Source organism: Scyliorhinus torazame, chromosome 18, assembly GCF_047496885.1.
Source record: "Scyliorhinus torazame isolate Kashiwa2021f chromosome 18, sScyTor2.1, whole genome shotgun sequence".
NCBI lineage: Eukaryota > Metazoa > Chordata > Chondrichthyes > Carcharhiniformes > Scyliorhinidae > Scyliorhinus > Scyliorhinus torazame.
This window is the reverse complement of record NC_092724.1, coordinates 72,483,697-72,509,577: the sequence shown is the minus strand read 5'-3', so window position 1 is coordinate 72,509,577 and position 25,881 is coordinate 72,483,697. Positions and strand designations below refer to the sequence as shown.

General features: G+C 52.9%; 1 protein-coding gene across 7 annotated transcripts in view; it reads right to left on the bottom strand.

Annotated features, from left to right (window-relative positions):
* The window catches only part of rfx2 (regulatory factor X, 2 (influences HLA class II expression)), a 262,480-nt gene that overhangs the window by 24,224 nt on the left and 212,375 nt on the right, over positions 1-25,881 (bottom strand). For all 7 annotated transcript variants that reach the window (XM_072482882.1, XM_072482884.1, XM_072482883.1 and 4 more), the window contains 2 exons: positions 23,482-23,579; positions 15,959-16,108 (listed from right to left, as the gene is read on the bottom strand). In XM_072482882.1, the coding sequence (XP_072338983.1) occupies positions 15,959-16,108; positions 23,482-23,579 (248 nt within the window). The remainder of the gene's footprint in view (positions 1-15,958; positions 16,109-23,481; positions 23,580-25,881) is intronic.

Below are 25,881 nucleotides of genomic sequence, written 5' to 3'. Positions count from 1 at the left end.
CCCCGATTCGGGGGAACCACCGGTTTGTCCGGGGAGGATGGACGGAGGGTTCCTTAGCTGGCACAGGGCAGGTATTAGAAGGATGGGGGACCTGTTTGTGGATGGGAAGTTCACGAGCCTGGGTGAGCTGGAGAAGTTTGGGCTCCCCCCCCCGGGGAACACCTTCAGATATACGCAGGTAAGGGCGTTTGTTCGGCGGCAGGTGGTGGAGTTCCCACTGTTGCCGCCACGCAGGGTCCAGAACAGGGTGCTGTCGGGGATGTGGGTTGGAGAGGGGAGGACCCCGGCAGCGTATCAGGTGATGCAGGAGGAGGAGTAGGCCTCGGTGGAGGAGCTAAAGGGTAAGTGGGAGGAGGAGTTGGGTGAGGAGATTGACGAGGGGATGTGGGCGGATGTCCTGGGGAGAGTGAACTCTTCCTCCTCTTGCGCGAGGCTCAGCCTCATACAATTTAAGGTGCTGCATAAGGCTCACATGACCAGGGCAAGGATAAGCCGGTTCTTTGGGTGCGAGGACAGGTGTGTTAGGTGCTCAGGGAGCCCAGCAAACCACACCCACATGTTCTGGGCGTACCCAGCGCTGGAGGACTTTTGGAAGTGTGTCGCGAGGACGGTGTCGAGGGTGGTAGGTTCCAGGGTCAAGCCGGGCTGGGGGCTCGCAATATTTGGGGTGGCAGAGGAGCCGGGAGTGCAGGAGGCGAAAGAGGCCGGTATTCTGGCCTTTGCGTCCCTGGTAGCCCGGCGAAGGATTCTTCTTCAGTGGAAGGATGCGAGGCCCCCAAGTGTGGAATCCTAGATCAATGATATGGCGGGGTTTATTAAATTGGAGAGGGTGAAATTTGCCTTCAGGGGATCAGTGCAAGGGTTCTTCAGTCGGTGGCAACCGTTCCTAGACTTCATGGCAGAGCGTTATAAGATGGTCAGCAGCAGCAACCGAGGGGGTGGGGGGGGGTTGGTTCATTTGTCTTGAGTGGGCGTGTATATTTGCCTTTGTGTTGATGAAGGCTGTTAATTTATTATTTATGTATATGGGGGGGCTTGCTCTTTTCTTTCTGTATTTTGTTGTTGATATTTTGTGAAAATTTGAATAAAAATTATTTAAAAAAAAAACATTTTCCCTTTGTCTTCGTCAGCCAACCCCACCCCCAGTTGGACTATAGATCTTCATTGTGGTGACTGCGTGCTGTCCATGAAGACCAACCCAGCACAGAGATGGAGGCAGGAACCAATCTGCTCCAGCAGAGTTGTGTGCAGCACATCAGGAGCAGCACTGTGGCAGGTAGGCTTAGCTACACTCACCTCAAAGGCTCTGGCAAACTAAAGGCTGCCTTGTGGACGCCACTCTTTATCAATCGGGGTTCAGACCAACGTGATTTCTCGCTGGCGTGACACAAGATTGGAAGGACTGACAGGATTCTGTTTTAATGAGCATTCATGATATGCAAAAGAATGCAAATAGCATTCACCCACCAGCCAGTGGGAAGGCTGACCCGTAGGCTAGCCAGTAGCTAGAAGGTAGGCTAGCCAGTAACATTAGGAATGATAGTAAAAGTTTCTTTAAATACATTAAAAACAAACGGGAGGCAAAAGTAGACATTGGGCCGCTCCAAAATGACGCTGGTAATCTAGTGATGGGAGACAAGGAAATAGCTGAGGAACTAAATAAGTACTTTGCGTCAGTCTTCACAGTAGAAGACATGAGTAATATCCCAACAATTCAGGAGAGTCAGGGGGCAGAGTTGAATATGGTAGCCATCACAAAGAAGAAAGTGCTAGAGAAACTAAGAGGTCTAAAAATTGATAAATCTCCGGGCCCAGATGGGCTACATCCTAGAGTTCTAAAGGAGATAGCTGAAGAAATAGTGGAGGCGTTAGTTATGATCTTTCAAAAGTCACTGGAGTCAGGGAAAGTCCCAGGGGATTGGAAAATCGCTGTTGTAACCCCCCCTGTTCAAGAAGGGAACAAGGAAAAAGATGGAAAATTATAGGCCAATTAGCCTAACCTCGGTTGTTGGCAAGATTCTAGAATCCATTGTTAAGGATGAGATTTCTAAATTCTTGGAAGTGCAGGGTCGGATTAGGACATGTCAGCATGGATTTAGTAAGGGGAGGTCGTGCCTGACAAACCTGTTAGAGTTCTTTGAAGAGATAACAAATAGGTTAGACCAAGGAGAGCCAATGGATGTTATCTATCTTGACTTCCAAAAGGCCTTTGATAAGGTTCCTCACGGGAGACTGCTGAGTAAAATAAGGGCCCATGGTATTCGAGGCAACGTACTAACATGGATTGACGATTGGCTGTCAGGCAGAAAGCAGAGAGTTGGGATAAAAGGTTCTTTTTCGGAATGGCAACCGGTGACGAGTGGTGTCCCGCAGGGTTCAGTGTTGGGGCCACAGCTGTTCTCTTTATATATTAACGATCTAGATGACGGGACTGGGGGCATTCTGGCTAAGTTTGTCGATGATGCAAAGATAGGTGGAGGGGCAGGTAGTATGGAGGAGGTGGGGAGGCTGCAGAAAGATTTAGACAGTTTAGGAGAGTGGTCCAAGAAATGGCTGATGAAATTCAACGTGGGCAAGTGCGAGGTCTTGCACTTGGGAAAAAAGAATAGAGGCATGGACTATTTTCTAAACGGTGACAAAATTCATAATGCTGAAGTGCAAAGGGACTTGGGAGTCCTAGTCCAGGATTCTCTAAAGGTAAACTTGCAGGTTGAGTCCGTAATTAAGAAAGCAAATGCAATGTTGTCATTTAACTCAAGAGGCTTGGAATATAAAAGCAGGGATGTACTTCTGAAGCTTTATAAAGCATTAGTTAGGCCCCATTTAGAATACTGTGAGCAATTTTGGGCCCCACACCTCAGGAAGGACATACTGGCACTGGAGCGGGTCCAGCGGAGATTCACACGGATGATCCCAGGAATGGTAGGCCTAACATACGATGAACGTCTGAGGATCCTGGGATTATATTCATTGGAGTTTAGGAGGTTGAGGGGAGATTTAATAGAAACTTACAAGATAATGAATGGCTTAGATAGGGTGGACGCAGGGAAGTTGTTTACATTAGTAGGGGAGACTAGGACCCAGGGGCACAGCCTTAGAATAAAAGGGAGTCACTTTAGAACAGAGATGAGGAGAAATTTCTTCAGCCAGAGAGTGGTGGGTCTGTGGAATTCATTGCCACAGAGGGCGGTGGAGGCCGGGACGTTGAGTGTCTTTAAGACAGAAGTTGATAAATTCTTGATTTCTTGAGGAATTAAGGGCTATGGAGAGAGAGCGGGTAAATGGAGTTGAAATCAGCCATGATTGAATGGTGGAGCGGACTCGATGGGCCGAATGGCCTTACTTCCACTCCTATGTCTTATGTATGGTCTTATGGTATTGGGAAAACTGCAATGTGATTTTACACGCCGGTGGGTTTCCGCCTTTTTGGCACCCGTTAGATTCTCCACTCCTGCCCACAACCACATCTGCCGAGGGCTCGATAGGAGAATTTTGCCCATTGTTACTGGGTCTAGCTACTTTGAGACAAGTAAATATGAAACCATGCAAGTGCAGTCAAACCAAGCTCGATAATGGAGAACAGTAATACGTGTCACAGGCTCTGGAGAAATCGAGAAGGTCCAGGAGGCTTAAAGCACAGTGATCACTGTCACAGAGAATCTTTCTTATGATTTTGGCTGGAGTGCTTTCAGCACTGTGAGATGGTCAGAGGCCAGACTAAAAAGTTAAATAGGGGGTTTTGGGTGAGATAGAACTAGATAGCAGCTTACAACATGTTCAAGCAGAAGAAAGGGAGAGAGGCTAGAGATATTGGAGTTGGGGGAGAAAGGGTCATTGGCTTCTTTTTTAGGAAGAACGGGGGTAAATACAGAGTTTTGAAATGAAGAGGGATGGTTCTTACACAAGAATGCCAATAAGAGGTTGAGGCAGTGAAGAGTTGGGTGCAGAGGGGCTTGGAGTAGATGATGAATAATTGACCTCGGAGAAAGCACGGTAGATGGAAGAGAAACAACAAAAGTAAGGTATGAGGGATAGGGTCAGGAAAGGTAGAGAGGAGCAGAGCACAGGGCAGGACAAGCGGTGGCCGGGACCAAAGCGGCGGCCGGGACCGAAGCAGCGGCCGAACCTGCAGGGAGGAAGTAACCGAGGAGCGACCGACCGACCCCCCCCCCCCCCCCAAGCAGGAGAGCGCAGGGTGCGATGAGCGACGGCCCGGACCGAGCAGCGGGGACCAAGCAGCAGGGACCGACCGACCCCCCCCCCACAGCAGGAGAGCGCAGGGTGCGACGAGCGGCGGCCCGGACCGAGCAGTGGGGACCGACCGACCGACACCCCCCCCCCCCCCCCGGCGGCGGCGACCACCACGAGGCAGGAACAAAGGAGGACTCCCGACCCGAAGCCACTCTCTCTCTCTCTCGACCAGGGTGAGTGAGGGAAAGGGAAGGAAAAAATAACTTTTGCAAAAACAAAACTCTGAAAAGAAAACTTAAACTTTTAAAACATTAAAAAGAAAATCTTTTTGCACTTTTCTTGTTCTCACCCAAAACAAGTTCACCTGAGAAGAATTTTATAAAAGAGGGAAAAATAAAGTGGTAAAGGAGAGAAGGGAGGGGCGAAGAAAAAAGGAAGGGGGGGGGGGGGGGAAGAGAGAAAATAAATAAATAAATAAGAGGGGTTGAGGAAAAAAAAGGGGGGGGGGGGAAATGCCAGAAGGGAGCCAAAGCAGAGGGAGAAGGGGCACCAAAGGCAGGCGGGGCAATGGGCGAGCCAGTTCAGACGAGCCAATCAGTGAGCAAAGCAGCAGAATGGAAGTATCGTCGCATCAAAAAGAGCTGGGCAGACAGGTGCAGTCTCCCCCGGGGCCAGGGGGCAGCTGGAACTGGAAGGCAGCCTTTGCCGATGCGCTGAGGGAACATCAGCAGGTAAACAAGGCAGAGGCTAGGGCAGACATAGATGCAGACATAGTGCAGGCAGCAATGGCCAAGGCCCTGGCGGAGGTGCAGCAGGCCCTGGGCAGAGCAGAGGAGAAATTGGACGCCCAAGGGAAGAAGCTGGAAGCCCAAGAGGCGACCATCAAGGAGCTGGAGAAAGCAGCGACTGACGTGAGCGACCGGATCATGGCCCTGGAGAGGGAGGTGGCGAGACTGGGCACAACACAGGGGAGCCTGAAGGGCAGAGTGGACGACCAGGAAAACCGCTCGAGGAGGCAAAATGTCAGGATAGTGGGCCTACCAGAGGGGATCGAGGATAGAAGCCCTACGGCATACGTGGCCGAGATGCTGGGCAACTTAGTGGGGAGAAAACCTTTCCCAGCCCACCAGAAATGGACAGAGCAAACCGGTCGCTGCGCCCGAAGCCCAAAGCAGGGGAACACCTGAGAGCAGTTATAGCTAAACTGCACCGGTACCAAGATAGGGAAACAATCCTGCGCTGGGCCAGGAAAAACAGAACCTGCAAATGGGAAGGACATGCCATTAGAATTTACAAGGACATTGGGGCAGACCTAGCCAGGAGACGGGCCGAGTTTAATAGAGCGAAAGCAGCTCTTCACAAGAGCAACGTGCGTTTTGGTATGCTGTACCCAGCGAAACTCTGGGTCACATACCAAGAAAGAGAATACTTCTTTACAGCCATTGCCGAAGCAAACAAGTTTGTCGAGGAACACGGGCTGGAAAACCACCAGCGAAGTAGAAATGAGGGGCCCCTGGCAGGGGGCAACAACACGCCGCTGGGGGAGGGGGGAGGCAACGCCAGGCCCCCCCCGCCCCCGCCAGCGCACCCTGAACTAAGAACAGACCACTGCCCAAGGGACCGCTTCAGGTGGGAGGTCAGGCCCTAGTACGAGGGAACGAGAGTAGCGGAGCAGGGAGAGCAAGCAAGAGGAGTGCAGGGTAGGATAGGGGAAGAGCGGGCAGAAAACCGCAGAGGCCGGGCATGGGAGAAGTGAGACAGTAACTCCCGAGAGAGGGGGGGGCCACCGTACTAGCAGGAAAGCTAGTGCCGGGGGCATGCAACAAAGCAGGGCCGCAGCGCGCCCCCAACAGGGGGGGAAGGCGCCAGGCTGGAGGTGGGGGGGACCACTCAACAGAGACGGGAGATCAAACTGGGACAGGAACAGGGGACAAAGGAGGGGTACAAAGGAGAGGGGGAAAAGGGGAGAGACCGGGAGGGAGGGGGGGACACAGGGAAGGAGAGACTGGGGTGGGGCGACACAGGGAAGGAGGGACAAACAGGGCTAGAAAAGGAATTGGGCTACAAAGTGCCACAACCAAGGGCTCGAAACAAGGAATCGCTGCAAGCACCCACCCAGTATGGTCTCTGGGCGAAGGGAGACCCCAGAGTGCAGGGGACTACCCGCATGGCGGACGCACAGTGGGCGGCAATGTCGGGTGCCCCCGGGACAAAGGGAAACCCTGGAGCGCAGGGACCCGACCGCATGGAGAGAGCAGTGACAGCGGCCATCCTGGACGGCCCCCTAACAAAGGGCAACCCCGGAGTGCATGGGGTAAGCGTCCACCAGGTAAGTGTGGTTAATCCCATAGGAGTGAGGGGGCAGAAGCCCCTCACCAGGATAGTCACCTAAACGTAAGGGGACTCAACGGCCCAGTGAAGAGATCCAGAGTCCTCACCCACCTGAGAAATATGAGGGCCGACATAGTCTTCTTCCAAGAGACATACCTGAGAGAGCAGGACCGACTGCGGGTAAGAAAGGGCTGGGTGGGACAGACCTACCATTCCTGCTATGGAACAAGGGCCAGGGGGGTGGCGATATTGATCGGCAAATGGGCGATGTTTAGGGCGACAAAGACGGTTACGGACACAGGGGGGCGGTACGTCATGGTCAGCGGGGCCCTGGATGGGGCACCGGTAATACTAGTTAACTTGTACGCACCGAACTGGGACGACACAAGCTTCATCAAGAAGACCATGGCAGAAATCCCTGACATAGCGACGCATCGACTAACCATTGGGGGGGGGGGGGGGGGGGGGGGACTTCAACTGTGTACAGGACCCAAAGACAGTCAGATCAAACCGCAAAACGGGGAAAACCTCAAGCATGGCAAGGGAACTCAGTCACTTTATGGAGCAGATGGGAGCAGTGGACCCCTGGAGGTTCGCCCACCCAGTACACAACGTATACACCAGAATTGACTTCTTTGTGGTAGGGAAAACGGTGCTTCCGGGGATAGAAAAGGTGGAATACTCCGCAATTGTGATATCAGACCACGCTCCACACTACATGGACGTGAGGCTGGAGACGGGCAGGGCCCAACGCCCCACATGGAGGTTGGACGTCGCCCTACTAGCGGACAAGGCCTTCAATGAAAGGTTATCATGGGCCATTGCAGAGAAAAACCAGAACTGGGAGGTCTCACCCTCCATGTTCTGGGAAGCACTAAAGGCCGTACTAAGAGGGGAAATCATCGCTTTCAAAGCGCAAAGAGATAGGGAGGAAAGGGTGGCGAGGCAGCAGCTGGTCGACTCCATACTGGAGAGAGACCGTAAATACTCCCGAGGCCCCAACCGTAGAGCTCCTGGCGGAGAGGAAAGAGCTACAAAGGAACTTTGACCTGCTCTCCACCAGAAAAGCAGTGCACCAACTCCACCAGGCACGTGGGACCCTATACGAACACGGAGACAAAGCCAGCCGCCTGTTGGCACACCAGCTGAGAAAGCAGGCAGCCACCAGAGAAATTGCACAAATCAGGGATACCAGAGGCACTCTAGAAACAGAACCAGAAAAGATCAACAAAACCTTCAAGGCCTTCTACCAAGGGCTGTACACCTCAGAGCCCCCAATGGGGAAGTCTGGGATGAAACGGTTCCTTGATCGACTGGACATTCCAGTCGTGAGGGAGGGCAAAAAACGGGGCTTGGAAGCACCACTAGCACTGGGTGAGATCATGGACAGCATTAGCTCCAGGCAGGCGGGGAAGGCGCCGGGACACGACGGGTTCCCGGCGGACTTCTACAAAAAATTTGCGACAGCACTGACCCCGCACCTGCGGGAGATGTTCACAGACTCGCTAGCGAGGGGCACACTGCCGCCCACGCTAGCACAGGCCTCAATCTCACTGATACCTAAGAAAGACAAAGACCCAACGGAATGTGGGTCATACAGACCCATCTCACTGCTGAATGCAGACGCCAAAGTACTGGCCAAAATCCTAGCCAAAAGGTTAGAAGACTGTGTACCTGAGGTAGTCGCAAAGGACCAGACGGGCTTTGTCAAAGGTAGACAGCTTACCTCGAACATCAGGCGCCTGCTGAATGTGATAATGACCTCCTCCGGGGAGAGAACACCAGAGGTGATCGTCTCCCTAGATGCAGAAAAGGCCTTCGACAGAGTCGAATGGAAATACCTCATAGAGGTACTGGAGCGGTTCGGGCTTGGAACAGGGTTCACCTCTTGGGTGAAGCTCCTATACAATGCTCCCATGGCGAGCGTACGTTGGTATTGGTACCAACAATACCAACTCCCGATACTTCCAGCTGCACAGGGGCACCAGACAAGGATGCCCACTGTCCCCGCTGCTGTTCGCTCTAGCGATCGAACCACTAGCAATCGCGCTCAGAGCAGCAAAAATACTGGAGGGGGATCCGAAGGGGAGGAAGAGAGCACAGAGTCTCACTCTATGCAGATGGCCTGCTCCTCTACATTTCGGATCCACAGAGCAGCATGGACGGAATCATCGCGCTCCTGAAAAAGGTTTGGCGCCTTCTCGGGCTACAAACTCAAAATGAGCAAAAGCGAGATCTTCCCAGTACACCCACAAGTACAAACAAAGAAATGTACAGCACAGGAACAGGCCCTTCGGCCCTCCAAGCCCGTGCCGACCATGCTGCCCGACTAAACTACAATCTTCTACACTTCCTGGGTCCGTATCCCTCTATTCCCATCCTATTCACGTATTTGTCAAGATGCCCTAAAATGTCACTATCGTCCCTGCTTCCACCACCTCCTCCGGTAGCGAGTTCCAGGCACCCACTACCCTCTGCGTAAAAAACTTGCCTCGTACATCTACTCTAAACCTTGCCCCTCCCACCTTAAACCTATGCCCCCTAGTAATTGACCCCTCTACCCCGGGGAAAAGCCTCTGACTATCCACTCTGTCTATGCCCCTCATAATTTTGTAGACCTCTATCAGGTCGCCCCTCAACGTCCTTCGTTCCAGTGAGAACAAACCGAGTTTATTCAACCGCTCCTCATAGCTAATGCCCTCCATACCAGGCAACATTCTGGTAAATCTCTTCTGCACCCTCTCTAAAGCCTCCACATCCTTCTGGTAGTGTGGCGACCAGAATGGAACACTATACTCCAAGTGTGGCCTAACTAAGGTTCTATACAACTGCAACATGACTTGCCAATTCTTATACTCAATGCCCCGGCCAATGAAGGCAAGCATGCCGTATGCCTTCTTGACTACCTTCTCCACCTGTGTTGCCCCTTTCAGTGACCTGTGGACCTGTACTCCTAGATCTCTTTGACTTTCAATACTCTTGAGGGTTCTACCATTCACTGTATATTCCCTACCTGCATTAGACCTTCCAAAATGCATGACCTCACCTTTGTCCGGATTAAACTCCATCTGCCATCTCTCCGCCCAAGTCTCCAAACAATCTAAATCCTGCTGTATCCTCTGACAGTCCTCATCGCTATCCGCAATTCCACCAACCTTTGTGTCGTCTGCAAACTTACTAATCAGACCAGTTACATTTTCCTCCAAATCATTTATATATACTACAAACAGCAAAGGTCCCAGCACTGATCCCTGTGGAACACCACTGGTCACAGCCCTCCAATTAGAAAAGCATCTTTCCATTGCTACTCTCTGCCTTCTATGACCTAGCCAGTTCTGTATCCACCTTGCCAGCTCACCCCTGATCCCGTGTGACTTCACCATTTGTACTAGTCTACCATGAGGGACCTTGTCAAAGGCCTTACTGAAGTCCATATAGACAACATCCACTGCCCTACCTGTATCAATCATCTTAGTGACCTCCTCGAAAAACTCTATCAAGTAAGTGAGACACGACCTCCCCTTCATATAACCATGCTGCCTCTCACTAATACGTCCATTTGCTTCCAAATGGGAGTAGATCCTGTCTCGAAGAATTCTCTCCAGTAATTTCCCTACCACTGAAGTAAGGCAGTTCCCTGGATTATCCTTGCTACCCTTCGTAAACAGAGGAACAACATTGGCTATTCTCCAGTCCTCCGGGACATCCCCTGAAGACAGTGAGGATCCAAAGATTTCTGTCAAGGCCTCAGCAATTTCCTCTCCAGTCTCCTTCAGTTTTCTGGGGTAGATCCCATCAGGCCCTGGGGACTTATCTACCTTAATATTTTTTAAGACACCCAACACCTCGTCTTTTTGGATCTCAATGTGACCCAGGCTATCTACACACCCTTCTCCAGACTCAACATCTACCAATTTCTTCTCTTTGGTGAATGCTGATGCAAAGTATTCATTTAGTACCACGCCCATTTCCTCTGGCTCCACACATAGATTCCCTTGCCTATCCTTCAGTGGGCCAACCCTTTCCCTGGCTACCCTCTTGCTTTTTATGTACGGGTAAAATGCCTTGGGATTTTCCTTAACCCTATTTGCCAATGACTTTTCGTGATCCCTTCTAGCCCTCCTGACTCCTTGCTTAAGTACTTAAGTACCTCGTTGGAGGAAGCGGCAGCGGCGCCGTCACCAGCGCCTCCAGGCTCGTGCCCACACAGGACGTCATCTCGAGCCTCTTCCATGCTGCCTCATCCCCTTCCATCACCCACTTACGCACCATCGCCACTTTGGCGGCCCAATAATACCCACAGAGCTTAGGCAGCGCCAACCCCCCACCTATCCCTGCACCGCTCCAGGAACACCCTTCTCACCCTCGGGGTCTTCTGCGCCCAGACAAACCCCATAACGCTCCTGTTATCCTGCCTGAAGGAGGCCTTAGGGATCAGGGTGGGGAGGCATTGGAAGAGGAACAAAAGCTTCGGGAGCACCATCATTTTAACTAACTGCACCCTACCCGCCAGGGAGAGTGGCAGCACGTCCCACCTCCTCCATCTGCTCCACCAGCCTCGTGAAGTTAAGCTTATGTAGGGCCCCCCAGCTCCTAGCTACCTGGACCCCCAGGTACCTGAAACTCCTCACCGCCCTTTTTAGCGGGAGCTCACAAATCCCCCTCTCCTGGTCCCTGGATGCACTACGAACAACTCGCTCTTCCCCATATTAAGCTTGTACCCGGAGAAATCTCCAAACTCCCTAAGATCCTCATCGCCGCCAGCATTCCCCCCACCGGGTCCGCCACATATAGCAGCAAATCATCCGCATAGAGCGACACCCGATGCTCCTCCCCACCCCGCACCAACCCTCTCCAGTTCCTCGACTCCCTCAACGCCGTTGCCAGGGGTTAAATCGCCAGCGCAAAGAGCAGGTGGGACAGGGGACACCCCTGCCTTGTCCCCCGGTGTAGCAGGAAATACTCTGACCTCCTTCTGTTCGTGGCCACACTTGCCACCGGGGCCTCATATAGCAGCCTCACCCACCTGACGAACCCCTCCCCTTCCCGAATCTTTTCAACACCTCCCACAGGTACCCCCATTCCACCCTATCAAAGGCCATCTCAGCATCCATTGCCGCCACTATCTCCGCCTCCCCTTCCATCGCGGGCATCATTATAACATTCAAGAGCCTCCGTACATTAGTACTCAACTGCCTCCCTTTCACGAACCCCGTCTGATTCTCGTGTATGACCTGCGGCACAGAGTCCTCTATCCTCATGGCCAAACTCTTTGCCAGCAACTTTGCATCTACATTTAGCAGTGAGATCGGCCTATATGACCCACACTGTCGGGGATCCTTGCCCCGCTTCAGGATCAGGGAAATCAGCACTCTAGACATCGTCTGGGGCAGAGCCCCCCCCCCTTGCCTCGTTGAAGGTCCTTGCCGACAGCAGGCCCAGCAGGTCCAAATACTACTTGTATAATTCAACCGGGAACCCATCCGGCCCCGGTGCCTTCCCCGCCTGCATGTTCCCTATCCCTTTGACCAACTCCTCCAACCCAACCGGCGCCCCCACCCCGCCACCTGCCCCTCCTCCACCCTCGGAAACCTCAGCCGGTTCAGGAAGTGACCCATCCCTCCCTCCACCAGTGGGGGCTCAGACCGGTAACAAGGGGGCAATGTTGAAGGAGGGCTGTGCAGGGAGGTGGACGGAGAAGGGCAAATGCCCCGGGGGGGGGGGGGGATGTGGAAAGAGGATGCAAGGAGGAGGATGGGGGAAGGGCAAACATGGGGGGCAATGTGGAAGGAGGGTCCATGCCTAAGGAGAGGGGTGGGTGACATAGAAATTCTACTCTCGTTATTGTTAACATATTGTTTAAGCTAAGCAGAACCACTATGATTCATTTTATTTTTCCTTCCAATTTTCTTTTGGTTCAAACACACCCTTCTCCAGACTCAACATCTACTAATTTCTTCCCTTTGGTGAATACTGATGCAAAGTATTCATTTAGTACCACGCCCATTTCCTCTGGCTCCACACATAGATTCCCTTGCCTATCCTTCAGTGGGCCAACCCTTTCCCTGGCTACCCTCTTGCTTTTTATGTACGTGTAAAAAGCCTTGGGATTTTCCTTAACCCTATTTGCCAATGACTTTTCGTGACCCCTTCTAGCCCTCCTGACTCCTTGCTTAAGTTCCTTCCTACTTTCCTTATATTGCACACAGGCTTCGTCTGTTCCCAGCCTTTTAGCCCTGACAAATGCATCCTTTTTCTTTTTGACGAGGCCTACAATATCTCTTGTTATCCAAGGTTCCCAAAAATTGCCGTATTTATCCTTCTTCCTGACAGGAACATGCCGGTCCTGAATTCCTTTCAACTGACACTTGAAAGCCTCCCACATGTCAGATGTTGATTTGCCCTCAAACATCCGCCCCCAATCTATGTTCTTCAGTTCCCGCCTAATATTATTATAATTAGCCTTCCCCCAATTTAGCACATTCATCCTAGGACCATTCTTATCCTTGTCCACAAGCACTTTAAAACTTACTGAATTGTGGTCACTGTTCCCGAAATGCTCCCCTACTGAAACATCTAACACCTGGCCGGGCTCATTCCCCAATACCAGGTCCAGTACCGCCCCTTCCCTAGTTAGACTGTCTGCATATTGTTTTAAGAAGCCCTCCTGGATGCTCCTTACAAACTCCGCCCCGTCTAAGCCCCTGGCACGAAGTGAGTCCCAGTCAATATTGGGGAAGTTGAAGTCTCCCATCACCACAACCCTGTTGTTTTTAGTCTTTTCCAAAATCTGTCTACCTATCTGCTCCTCTATCTCCCGCTGGCTGTTGGGAGGCCTGTAGTAAACACCCAACCCCCAAGTAGGTGGAGCAGCCCTAACGGACTGCCGCTTAAATAAGCCCGACACAAATTCCGCTACCTGGGGATCCAAATAGCCCATGACTGGAAAGGGATCCACAAATGGAACCTCACCAGTCTGATAGAGGAAGTAAAAAAGGACCTGCAAAGATGGAACACACTCCCACTCTCCCTCGCGGGGAGAGTCCAGACGATCAAAATGAACGTGCTGCCCAGGTACCTCTTCCTATTCAGATCCATCCCGATCTACAGCCCCAAGGCCTTTTTCAAAGCACTAGACAAACTAATCATGGCGTTCGTATGGGGGGGGGGGGGGGGGGGGGGGGGGGGTGGAGAATGCTAGGATCCCAAAGAAGGTCTTACAAAAAACAAAATCCAGGGGGGGCTTGCCCTCCCAAACCTACAACTTTACCACTGGGCGGCGACGGCCGAGCGAATAAGAGGATGGATCAAGGAGCCAGAAGTCGAGTGGGTGCACGCGGAAGAGGCTTCCTGCATGGGGACCTCCCTCCAGGTCCTCGCCATGGCGGCACTCCCATCCCCAGCCCCACCCAAAAAACACTCCAGCAGCCCGGTGGTAATAGCCACCCTCCAGTCCTGGAACCAACTACGGCAACAATTTGGCCTGACCAAAATGTCAGACAAAGCTCCCATCTGTAACAACCATAGGTTCACACCAGCACTGACTGATGCCACCTTCAAAAGGCGGGGACAGGACAGAAGGACACTGACAGTCAGGGACCATACACGGACGGCAGGATCGCAACACTGGGCGAACTGACAGAGAAATTCCAGCTAGTCAGGGGGAACGAGCTAAGGTACCTGCAACTAAAAAAACTTCCTACGAAAGGAGACAGGGACATACCCACAACCACCACGACAGATACTACTGGAAGAGTTACTGGACGCAAGCATACTAGATAAAGGAAACTGTAGTGACATGTATGACCGACTGGTAGAAGGGCCCGACACCGTATTGGATGCAACAAGAATGAAATGAAATCGCTTATTGTCACAAGTAGGCTTCAAACGAAGTTACTGTGAAAAGCCTACCTAGTCGCCACATTCCGGCACCTGTTCGGGGAGGCTGGTACGGGAATTGAACCGTGCCGCTGGCCTGCCTTGGTCTGCTTTCAAAGCCAGCGATTTAGCCCAGTGTGCTAAACCAGCCCCTGCTGAATGAAGTGGGAGGAGGACCTGGGGATCGAAATAGGGTGGGGACTCTGGTGCGAAGCACTGCATAGGGTCAACTCCACCTCCACATGCGCAAGGCTCAGCCTGATGCAACAAAAAGTGGTACATAGAGCCCACTTATCAAGAACCCGTATGAGTAGGTTCTTCCCGGAGGAGGAGGACAGATGTGAGCGGTGCCAAGGAGGCCCAGCCAACCACGCCCACATGTTCTGGTCCTGCCCCAGACTTGTGGAGTGCTGGACAGCCTTTTTCGAGGCAATGTCCAAGGTGGTGGGGGTGAGGGTGGAGCCATGCCCGAAACTGGCGGTCTTCGGGGTTTCAGACCAGCCAGATCTATTCCTGGGGAGGAGGGCGGACGCCCTTGCCTTTGCCGCCCTGATCACCCGCCGTAGAATCCTGTTCGGCTGGCGGTCAGCAGCACCACCCAAAGCTGCAGACTGGCTGTCTGACCTCTCAGAATCTCTCCAAATGGAGAAAATCAAATTCGCCATCCGAGGGTCAGACGACGGCTTCCACAGAACGTGGGAGCCATTCACCCAATTGTTCAGAGACCTGTTTGTGGCCAACAAACAAGCAGATGAATAGCCAGGTAGCCAAGAATCGGGGAAAGTAGCCAAAGCATGAGTGGGAGAGATAGACCGGGAGAGGGGGACAGCTAAATCTAAGAGGAAGGTAAGGCGAGCCACAGTGGGGGGGTAGAGGGAAGAGACGGAACAATAGAGGAGAGCCAGGGAGGAGGAGGGAGGAGGCAGGGAAACGTTAACAAACTTAACGTCCACAGGAACAGAGAAAACGGGGAAGAAGGGAGGGCCGCAGAAGCGGAAGTGCACAGAAGCGGAATGAGACGACAACGGCAGCGAACTCCGTCTGGGAGAAGCAATGGACGACAACACCACAAACAGATGCCTACTTATGTGTGTAAATAATTTTGCCAAGTGTACAGAGCTGCTGCTGTTGAGCGGGGGCATAATACCGTCCGATGGCTTCTCAGGGAAAATTAAAACATCAGCAGCAGCAGCGACCCGTAGGGGAGTGGGGGTGAGTGCTCCATTGGGTGGGTGTGGGAAGACTGAGGCGCGTGGGGTCACGTCTAGTCAATTGCTATTGTATATTCTCTTTTTGCACTATGTTAATGTTCACTCTATTTTGCTGTGTTAGGATTATTACTATTTATTATGAAAAACTTTGCAAAACTTTAATTAAAAAAATATTTTTAAAAAAGGAAAGGCAGAGAGCTTGGAGAGGGTTGTTGGCAGAGGTAGTTGAACTAATAGCCTCAATCTTAGGAAATCCATGTAATTGTTTTAGAGATGAAAGTCGAGAAATGGGGAAAGAGTTTGATGAAAAGATGACGCAAATTAACAATCCAGCTGAGAAATCTCACCTGTACATTGGCAAAGTCAACACGGTTGAGGTCGCTGAGCATCTGGTTGATCTGTGATGTGTTCTGCAGCACAGCTCTGGCAGCCTGTGCGAGGTGATTCAGGGAGGTGTACCGGCGCAATGTTTGGGCAAAGGCACTAACGACTCCCACCTTAAAAAAAATCACAAAAGAGCGCTCAGTCGATCAACAAACTACTGCTCACAATGCATCACAACCAGACTTCCCAATACCCATCTGCTTAAAATCCTCAAACCACATCCTCAGGTGGAAGTTCCAAATCAACTAAATTAATGTCCAGTAAAGGCACAGTGAGGGAAGCCCATGCAAGTAATTTGGTGCCATTAGAGTGAGGATGATCAATGCGCTGTGTGTACTTTCCAGGTAAAATGAGGTTACGGTTTTATCATAATTATTTAGTTCCTCAATCATGCTGATGTGTTAAACATCTTCAGTCACAGACTGACTGCATCGAAGACAGTTACATTTTTTGCATCATTACTATTTTTAAAATGACTTAAGTGCATTGGTCAAAAAATAAATAATCAAATGGCCAAATAATTTCCTCCTCACCATCAATTGCTTTGGTTCATATAACTAACTCTCCAAATTTTGGAGGTTTCTTCAAATAATCTCTTAGGTTTGGGATCACTGGTCTCTGCTTAAGTGGTCCACGTGTCCTCGATGATCAGAGGTTTTCCCCTTGCTGCCCATATAGCAAGTCATACGAGTGTGCCTGAAGCTATAACAATGAAGTGCACCCCTTCAATCCTAAAACGGCTGTCTGATAGATGTTTTTGGTGAAGCAAAACCAGGCTGATATATTTTACAAAAATCGAGTGTAAAATTTACAGTAAATCACACTTATTCAACTTCTATCCCTGACACTCATTGTAACATGACAAATAACAAAGTATGCCACACTGTCTCTCAGCCTTTATGCACTCTTTAGATCAGAAAACTCTTGTTTGTCTGGTGCTGTATTCAGACACTCCCACCCTGCCAGCTGGCTTCTTTACTAAAGAAAACCATCGGTGCATTTTTCTGCGTTAGGCAGAAAGCCAACAGACTGAATACCAACCATTCTCCAGTGTCCGTGTGGAGTTAGCATATTCTCCCCGTGTTTGCGTGGGTTTCATCCCCACAACCCAAAAATGTGCGGGCTAGGTGTATTGGCCACGTTAAATTGCCCCTTAATTGGCAAAAACAAATTGGGTAAATGTTTTTTGGAAAAAAAAAAGAACGTCCCCTCCTTGTCCTGGGCTCCAGGTGAGTTCAAACATGCAGGGCTGCTCAAACATGTAAATGTTTATTGGGGTTTCCTTTACTAAACTACCATCATTATGAGTAATCTGAATAGATACTATGCATCTCCAGCAATGATGATTCTTTGCAAGATAAATTGAACTCAATGAAAATACACCTAAATCCTTCCAAGGACAAACAGCTAAAAAATTTTGAAATGCGGGCAACAGGATGATTGTTAACATGTTATTTTAGTTAGGAAAGAGAATAGTCAAGGTGGCTCGGTAATGCAGTGATTAGCACTGCTGCCTCACGGCGCCGAGGACCCGGGTTTGATCCCAGCCCCGGGTCACTGTCTGTGTGGAGTTTGCACATTCTCCCCGTGTCTGCGTGGGCCTCATCCCCACAACCCAAAGATGTGCAGGGTGAGTGGATTGGCCACGCTAAATTGCCCTTAATTTTAAAATAAGAGGATAGTTTTGAAGAATACCATGTCCTTTATATGAATACCATATAAAATTGTCAATATTGAATGATCCCATAAGGAACTTCCTTCCAATGTTTCTTTTAAAGATTTTTTTTACTCTTTCTACAACTTAATCACCCAACAATTTCTTTCTGACATACTTAACTCTACTCTTTTCCCAATTTTGTCAGTATTGTCCATGACCTTTGCCCTTCACCTTGTTTTCCCACAGAAAAAAAAAATTAACTTCATTACAGTAAAAGCAGGAGCGACACGGTGGCACTGTGGATGGCACTGCTGCCTCACAGTGCCAGGGACAGGTTCAATTCCGACCTTGGGTGACTTTCTGTGTGGAGTTTGCACGTTCTCCCCATGTCTGCGTGGGTTTCCTCCCACAGTCCAAAGATATGCAGGTTAGGTGGATTGGCCATGATCAATTTCCCCGTAGTGACCAAAGATTAGGGGCGGCATTCTCCGCGATCGGAGTCAAAAATGGCGCGAACCACTCCGGCGGCGGGCCGACCGGAACGTCGCAAAACCTCCGACCCAGAAGGGGCTAGCAGCGGCGTGATGCCATTCGTCACCCGTCACTGATGCGTGCGCCGACATTGACACTGCGCTGCGTCGCAGCACAAAAGACACCCCCGGCAGAAAACCAGCAAAATGGCCGCCCGCCGCACAGCGATGAGGTTCCAGGAGCGCGATATCGACGCAGTGGAGCAGAGGTGGGAAGCCCTGTACCCCGGACACGGCCACAGGGTCGCACCACAGGTCAGCCGGAGCCTGTGGAGGGAGGTGGCAGAGGCCGCCAGCGCCGTGGCCGTAACAGCCAGGACAGGCATCCAGTGCCACAAGAAGGTCAATGACCTAGTCAGTAACCCCCCCGATGGGCGGGACAGCCGTAGCTGAAACCGACATGGCTGCACCCACCCATGCAGGCTGCATTGGCAGGATTGGGTGTAAACCTCTGCCAACATACACACAACCGCTGGTCCGCATGTATATCTCTGCCTAACACTGTTGCCCTTTATCCCTGCCACCCCCACCCCCTGCAGGAACAACCGGGAGCATGAGTGGACCGGGTGGGTCCACCTGGATTGCGCCCCCTCACCGTTCATGAAGAGAGGGCCCTGGACCTTGCAGGCGGACCCGAGGACCGGGAGGTTGCGGATGCAGAGGTTGGGGGCGCACCACCAAGTGAGAACCCCCCACTGCTGCCCCCCTCTCCTCCTACCACCAACCCCCCTTCCCCATCCCCTTTCCCCATCCCCCCATTCCCCTTCCCCCTCCGCCCTCTCACCCATCCCTCCCTTTCCCCCCCGTCCCCATCGCCTCTTTCCCACATTCCCCCCTTTCCCCCATCCCCCCTTTCTCCCCACCCCCCGTCCCCCATCCAGCCTCCCCCCCCCCTTCTCCCATCCTCCATCCCCATCTGCATGTTTAACCATGCATGCTGTATTGTGTTTTCCAGGACCAAATGTCGACCCACCCGTCCCTGTGGATGCCGACCGCCCCCAAGACGTGCCAGGGCGCCCACGAGACAGGGATAGACCCGGTTCGTCAGGCATACGACGCCCCTACCCTGTGCCAGGCCGCCCACGAGACAGGGATAGACCCGGCCCGTCAGGCATACAACGCCCCCACCCTGTGCCAGGACCCCACGAGACAGAAATAGACCCAGAGAGTCAGGCATACGACGCCCGCACCCTGTGCCAGTGCGACAACGCCAACGGGCCACACCCAACGACGAGGAGGGCAGCCACAGCAACTTCCCAGACGACCCGGGACACTGACACACACGACACACCCACCCAGGAGACCCACATACAGGACACACCCACACAGGACACACTCACCCGGGACACACCCACACAGGACAGTTACACACAGGACACCCACACACAGGACACTGACACACAGGACACCCACACACAGGACACCCACACACAGGATACCCATACACAGGACACTGACACACAGGACACCCACATACAGGACACCCACACACAGGACACCCACACACAGGACACCCACACACAGGACACCCATACACAGGACACTGACGCACAGGACACTGACGCACAGGACACTGATACACAGGACACCCAGACGGATGGACAGGAAACACCACTCCTGGGGACCCCGGACTTCGGGTCGGATGAGGAGCACGACATGACGCCACTGCTATCTCGTACACCCTCCACAGAGACACTCACCTCGGTTGGGCACTTTACCGATGAGGCCTCTGGTACACTACCTGGTGCGCACAACACGGCCATCCCGGTACAGCAGGTGGAGGTAGGGGCAGCCAAGGGGCCGGACGGTTGGAGGACAGCCCGGCCCCAGCAACCACCTGCCGCCCAGATGGGTCCCGGGTTCCTGGAGGTACCACACCCACCCATAGACCCGATGCAGTCACGGACCCAGGGACGATCGAAGGGGCTGACGGCTGGCTTGCGGCAGCTGCAGATGCAGGTGGAAGAGTCCACCCGCATCCAGGAGCAGGGAGTGGTGCCGGTCTTGCGTGCCACCCAGGCCGACACTGCATGGGTGGCGTCCGCGGAGGAGGCAATGGTGCGACGGTGTCAGACATGGGTCGCAGTATGCAAGGCCTGGGGCTTTCCGTGCAGGCGGCGTCTGTGGCCAAGGACATGGCTGCCCTCTCTCAAGAAGCCATGAGCCAGAGCCAGCAGCGGATTGCAGAGGCGCTCAACGCCGTGGCCCAGTCTCAGCAGTCTATGGCCCAGTCTCAGCAGTCCATGGCCCAGTCTCAGCAGGCCATGGGCCAGTCTCTGCAGGCCATGGGCCAGTCTCTGCAGGCCATCACTGAGGGTATCGGCGCCATTGTCCAGGTGCTGGCCAGCGTCGCCCACACAGACAGGGATGGCCAACTCCCTGAGCTCCATGGCTGCACACTTGCAGACCCCTGTTGATACCAGGGCAGGCCTCCAGGACTGGCAGCGTCAGGTGCCGGGGGGGGGCGTCGGATGCTGGATCCGTTCGCACACCCAACACATGGAGAGGCCCGGGGGCCATCGGGCACCCCGAGGGAGGAGGAGGTGCTGGGGCCCGTTCCGGGTCCCCCTGTAGGGGAGGTCCTGGTACACCGCGACACCTCGGACTCCGTCCCTTCCGTCCCGGGTGCATCTGGTGGGCAACGGGCAGAACAGGCTGGCACCACGCCATCCCACTCGTCCGAGCCGCGGCCTGGCCCATCCAGGCCGGGCCGCCCCAGGAAACGGCCGCCAAAGGGGTCCCTATTCTCAGGGCAAGAATCACAGGAGTCCACCTCCAGTTCTGCTGTACCGACTGGGGAACCACCTAGACGTAGTCATAGGGCCCGTAAGGCCGAAAAGTTAGACACTGAGTAAGTTGGCACGGGTGCAGGGCACAGACTAGCTATAAGGGCTCGGACACATGTATGGACTGTTTGTAATTAAAATCAGTTTCACACTTACAGAAGCTGCCTTTGTGCTCTGTCCGATGCGTGCGGGGGTGTGGAGTGCGGTGAGTGCCAGTGTGTGTGTGAAGGGTGATAGGACAGTGGTGTGAGGGTGGTAGGCTGGTGCCATACTGTGATCTCTGTGCCCATACCCGGCGATTCACCCCCGCCCCCCCCCCTAGTCTGTGAACCGGGCGGCTATCAACCCGTCCCGTGCCCGCTGGCCCAGCTGGTAATGGTGGGCAGCCTCCCGTCCATGTCCAGCCCGTCTGTCCTGTACATTGCCCCCATCCTCCTCATCCGGGAGGCCTGCCCTTCGTCGTGTTGCTCCTCCTCCTCCCTCTCCTCTCCTCTGCCTCCAGCACATCGCCCCTCTAGGTTGTGCGCTCTGCTGCGCTATGTTGTGCAGGATGCAGCAGACCACAATGTTGCGGCCGACCCTATCCAACAGGTCCCCTCCAGAACGGTCCAGGCACCTGAAGCACATCTTCAGCAGGCCAAAGCACCTCTCTATCACACCCCTAGTTGCTGCATGGGCATCGTTGGAGCGGTTCTCCGCGTCAGTCTGTCAGCCATGACCGCAACGGGTATCCCTTGTCGCCCAGCAACCAGACCCTCAGCCGGGGGTGGAGTCCCTCGAACATTCCGGGGATGAATGATTGCGCCAATACGAATGAGTCATGTACACTGCCCGGGTACCGGGCGCAGACGTGCAGGATCCTCATGTGGTGGTCACAGACCACCTGAATGTTCATGGAGTAGGTCCCCTTCCTATTCGTGAACACGGCCCTGTTATCAGCTGGTGGCCGCATGGCGACATGCGTCCCATCGATTGCCCCTTGGACCATGGGCATCCTGGCCACGGCAGTGTATCCCGCTGCCCGGGCATCCTGGCTTGCCCGGTCCACAGGGAACTGGATGTAGTGGCCCGCGATGGCATACAGGGTGTCCGTCACTGCACGGATGCACCGGTGCACCGATGCCTGTGAGATGCTGGACAGGTCCCCACTCGGCGACTGGAATGACCCTGTGGCATAGAGGTACAGGGCCACCGTAACCTTCACGGCCACCAGTGCCACGCGATGCCAGGTGTGCCATGAGATGGCAGATATGGGTGACGGTTTACCGGCTCATCCTGAGTCGCCTCCTGCATGCCCGGTCCGTGAGGTCCTTGGGCGTCTCCGTCGCCGTGGCACCACCACCTCCTCCTCCTCCTCCTGTCGGCGGGCGGCCCTCCATCCTGGGCGGCTGCTACCTGCTTCTCTGCGGCATGCTCCTCTGCAGCAGCCTCCGCCGCCCCCCTGGCACGCTCCTGCTCCAGGTCCCCCAGGGCAACATGTGGAAGAGTCGCACCCGCCACGGCGGCCAACATCGCTGGGTGATGCCCAAACATTACGGTTTGCAGGGGTTGGGGGGTGGGGGATAGACGACATGTCATCATTGCCCATACCCCCCTCCGCAGCCAGGTGCCATAGGCTGCATGGTCGCGGCTGTTGCCAGCTGGCACCTGGGCAGGCAACACCCCTCCCCCCTGCCCTCCCCAGCACTCACACTCAACCCCCTCCCCGGCACTCACCCGCCCCGGCACGCACCCTCCCCGGCACTCACATTCACCCCCCCCTCCCCGGCACTCACTCCCCCTACCCAGCACTCACCCTCCCCTCCCCTCCCTGGCACTCACACTCACCACCCCCTCCCCGGCACTCACACTCACCATCTCCCCAGCACGCAGCCCCCATCTACCCTGGCACTCCCCCCACCCCCCAAACCCCAGAGCTGCCCCACGCTGACCCCTACCTCCACGCTGGCCGGCGTCAACCAGCACGACTGGTTGACGCTGTTAAATAGGTTGTTTGATTTACGCCGGCGTGACCCGTGGTTGCGTCGTCGGAACTTCGGCCCATCCGGCCCGGAGAATCGGAGCAGCCCCGGGTCCCATAGCGGCGCGCCGGTCCTCGCTGTTCTGCAAGGCGTGCGGCGCGATTCCCATCAGCGCGAATTTTTGGCTGCCGGAGGATATCGCGGGTGGCGTCAGAGCGGCGGTGCAGGATTCACGCTGCCCCCCCGCCGATTTTCCGATCCGGCGGGGGGTCGGAGAATCCTGCCCCAGGTTGGGATATAGGGATAGGGTGGGGAGTGGGCCTTGGTGAAGTTCCCTTTCGGAGGGTCGCTGCAGACTCGATGGGCTGAATCCCTCCTTCTGCACTGTAGGGTTTCTATGATTCTAATTATAAAGAAAAAATATAGGGACATATTTGGTCTTGAGTATTTCAAAACCAAAACTCTCTAAAAGGAATTCAAAAATTTGGTTCCATTCCATGAAATCAAATCTGACAGGGCAAACGTGTTGAGAACAATTTGATCCAGTCTTACCTTGGTCCGAACCATCTGCTGAGGGAAGCCGTTCATTGCACTCATCAACCATGCCTCCAAACTCTTGGCAAAATTCCGAATAGCTTGGGTCAAGGCACCTGAAGAAGGATCAAATATTAATGGCATACCTGATGGGGTTGCATGAGAAGATGTTGTGCTACCTCGGGTGCCCCCCTCCTGCACTCCTCTCTTAGTTAAAAGATATGAGAACAGAGGCATGACTGCCTAAAACTTCAGATCAGACGTGGCAACCCGCTGAATTTAAGCACATTACTAAGCGGAGGAAAAGAAACTAACAAGGATTCCCCTAGTAACTGCGAGTGAAGAGGGAAGAGCAACAGGGAACAAGGTTCCTTCCTCCCAGCACTGAGCTCTATACGGAGTCTGGAAACATAAAACAGCGCTCGCATGTGTTATAGGGAATAGTGAAAGAGTGTAGGAAAATGGCGATGATTGATAGGAAGAAGCCTTGCATCCTTCCATGATCTCAGGATGTCCCAAAGTGTTTTACAGCCGATAAAATACTTTGTGAATTGTGGTCACTGTTGTAATGTACAAAACATGGCTGCCAATCTTCACATAGCAAGCTCCTACAAACAGCAATGAGATAATGAGGAGATGAATCATTTTTAGATGTTGATTGAGGGCTAAATGCTGACCAGAATACTAAGAAAAGTTCCCCTGCTCGCCTTCAGAATAGTGTCATGAGATCTTTTATGTCCACTTGTAGCTTTGGCATAGCACCAATTATGCTAAATTCTGGGACACAAGTCATCACATGACTTGGTATTGCGTCACCATCAAACTTGACAAGGGCAGAGAACAATGGCCTTAAGGCAATGATGTAAGACATCAAGGTTGGACAATTACTGGTGTGGAACTATCCACCTCCCTAGAAATTAAAATGATCAACTCCAATCTTGAAATTCAAACAAGTATTAAAATATTTAGCCTTGTGGTTAGATTAGAGCAGTTTAACATGTGATGTTTAAGGAAATCACTTTATTTCATACTATGTAATCATCTTTGATTTTGTAAGTTTAGAAATAAATTTTGAAATGAGCTTTTGTGCCTCTGTGGTTCTTTTAAAGTTTAATACCTATTAGTTGAATGTGCTGTGTTATGTTTAGCAGACCTTCAAGCATTGATATCTATTTTATATACACTTGGTGTAATTTCTGTAAGTTTGGAAAACTCTTCTGTATGTTTAATGGACTGATACAAAGCATTGATAAATACAACAAAAACATACTGTAGAAAAGCAATTGTTGATTACGGACTTCCGGGTGCGGCGATGACCAGCTGAGTCGCACGTTTCGGCAGCTCCCTGTGAAACGGACTTTTGGGCTCTTGATAGGAGCCCCAACGGCAATTTTGACGGCTAAAAACACTGTGCGGTAAACCAGAAGGGAATCCCCCCTGGATACGGATGGAAAAAGGAGGAGAGAGTGGCCAGATTGCAGTGGATCCTTTAGAACAGCGGCAAGGAAGGCAAGCAAAAACCAAGATGGCGTCGGAAGGTGGCAGTTTAACATGGGGCCCTGAACAACAAGAGTTCTTGAAATGCTGTGTGGAAGAGATCAAAAAGGAAATGAAGAAAGAGCTGTTGGCCCCGATACTACCGGCGATCGAAGGGCTAAAGGAGGAACAAAAGACCCAGGAGCGGGAGCTTCGGGTCGTGAAGGCAAAGGCAGCCGAGAATGAGGACGATATACAGGGCCTGGTGGTGAAGACGGAGACGCAGGAGGCACATCAGAAACGATGTGTGGAAAGGTTGGAGGCACTGGAAAACAACGCAAGGAGGAACAACCTGAGGATTCTTGGTCTTCCTGAAGGTGTGGAGGGAGTGGACGTCGGGGCATATGTGAGCACGATGCTGCACTCGTTAATGGGAGCGGAGGCCCCGGCGGGTCCGTTGGAGGTGGAGGGAGCATACCGAGTGATGGCGCGAGGACCGAGAGCAGGAGAAATTCCCAGAGCCATAGTGGTGAGATTCCTCCGTTTTAAGGATAGAGAAATGGTCCTTAGATGGGCGAAGAAAACTCGGAGCAGTAAATGGGAGAACGCGGTGATCCGCGTTTATCAAGACTGGAGTGCGGAGGTGGCGAGAAGGAGGGCGAGCTTTAATCGGGCCAAGGCGGTGCTTCATAAAAAGAAGATAAAATTTGGAATGCTGCAACCGGCAAGACTGTGGGTCACATATCGAGGGAGGCACCACTACTTTGAGACGGCGGATGAAGCGTGGACTTTTATTGTGGAAGAAAAACTGGAATGAGCGGGTTATTAAAAAGAACGTTCGAACAAAGTGGTGGGGCGAATGTGGGGGGCAAAGAGGGGTTTTATGTACTAATCCTGCGATGTGGTAACTTTTCTCTCTCCCACAGGTGGTGATGGGGGGAG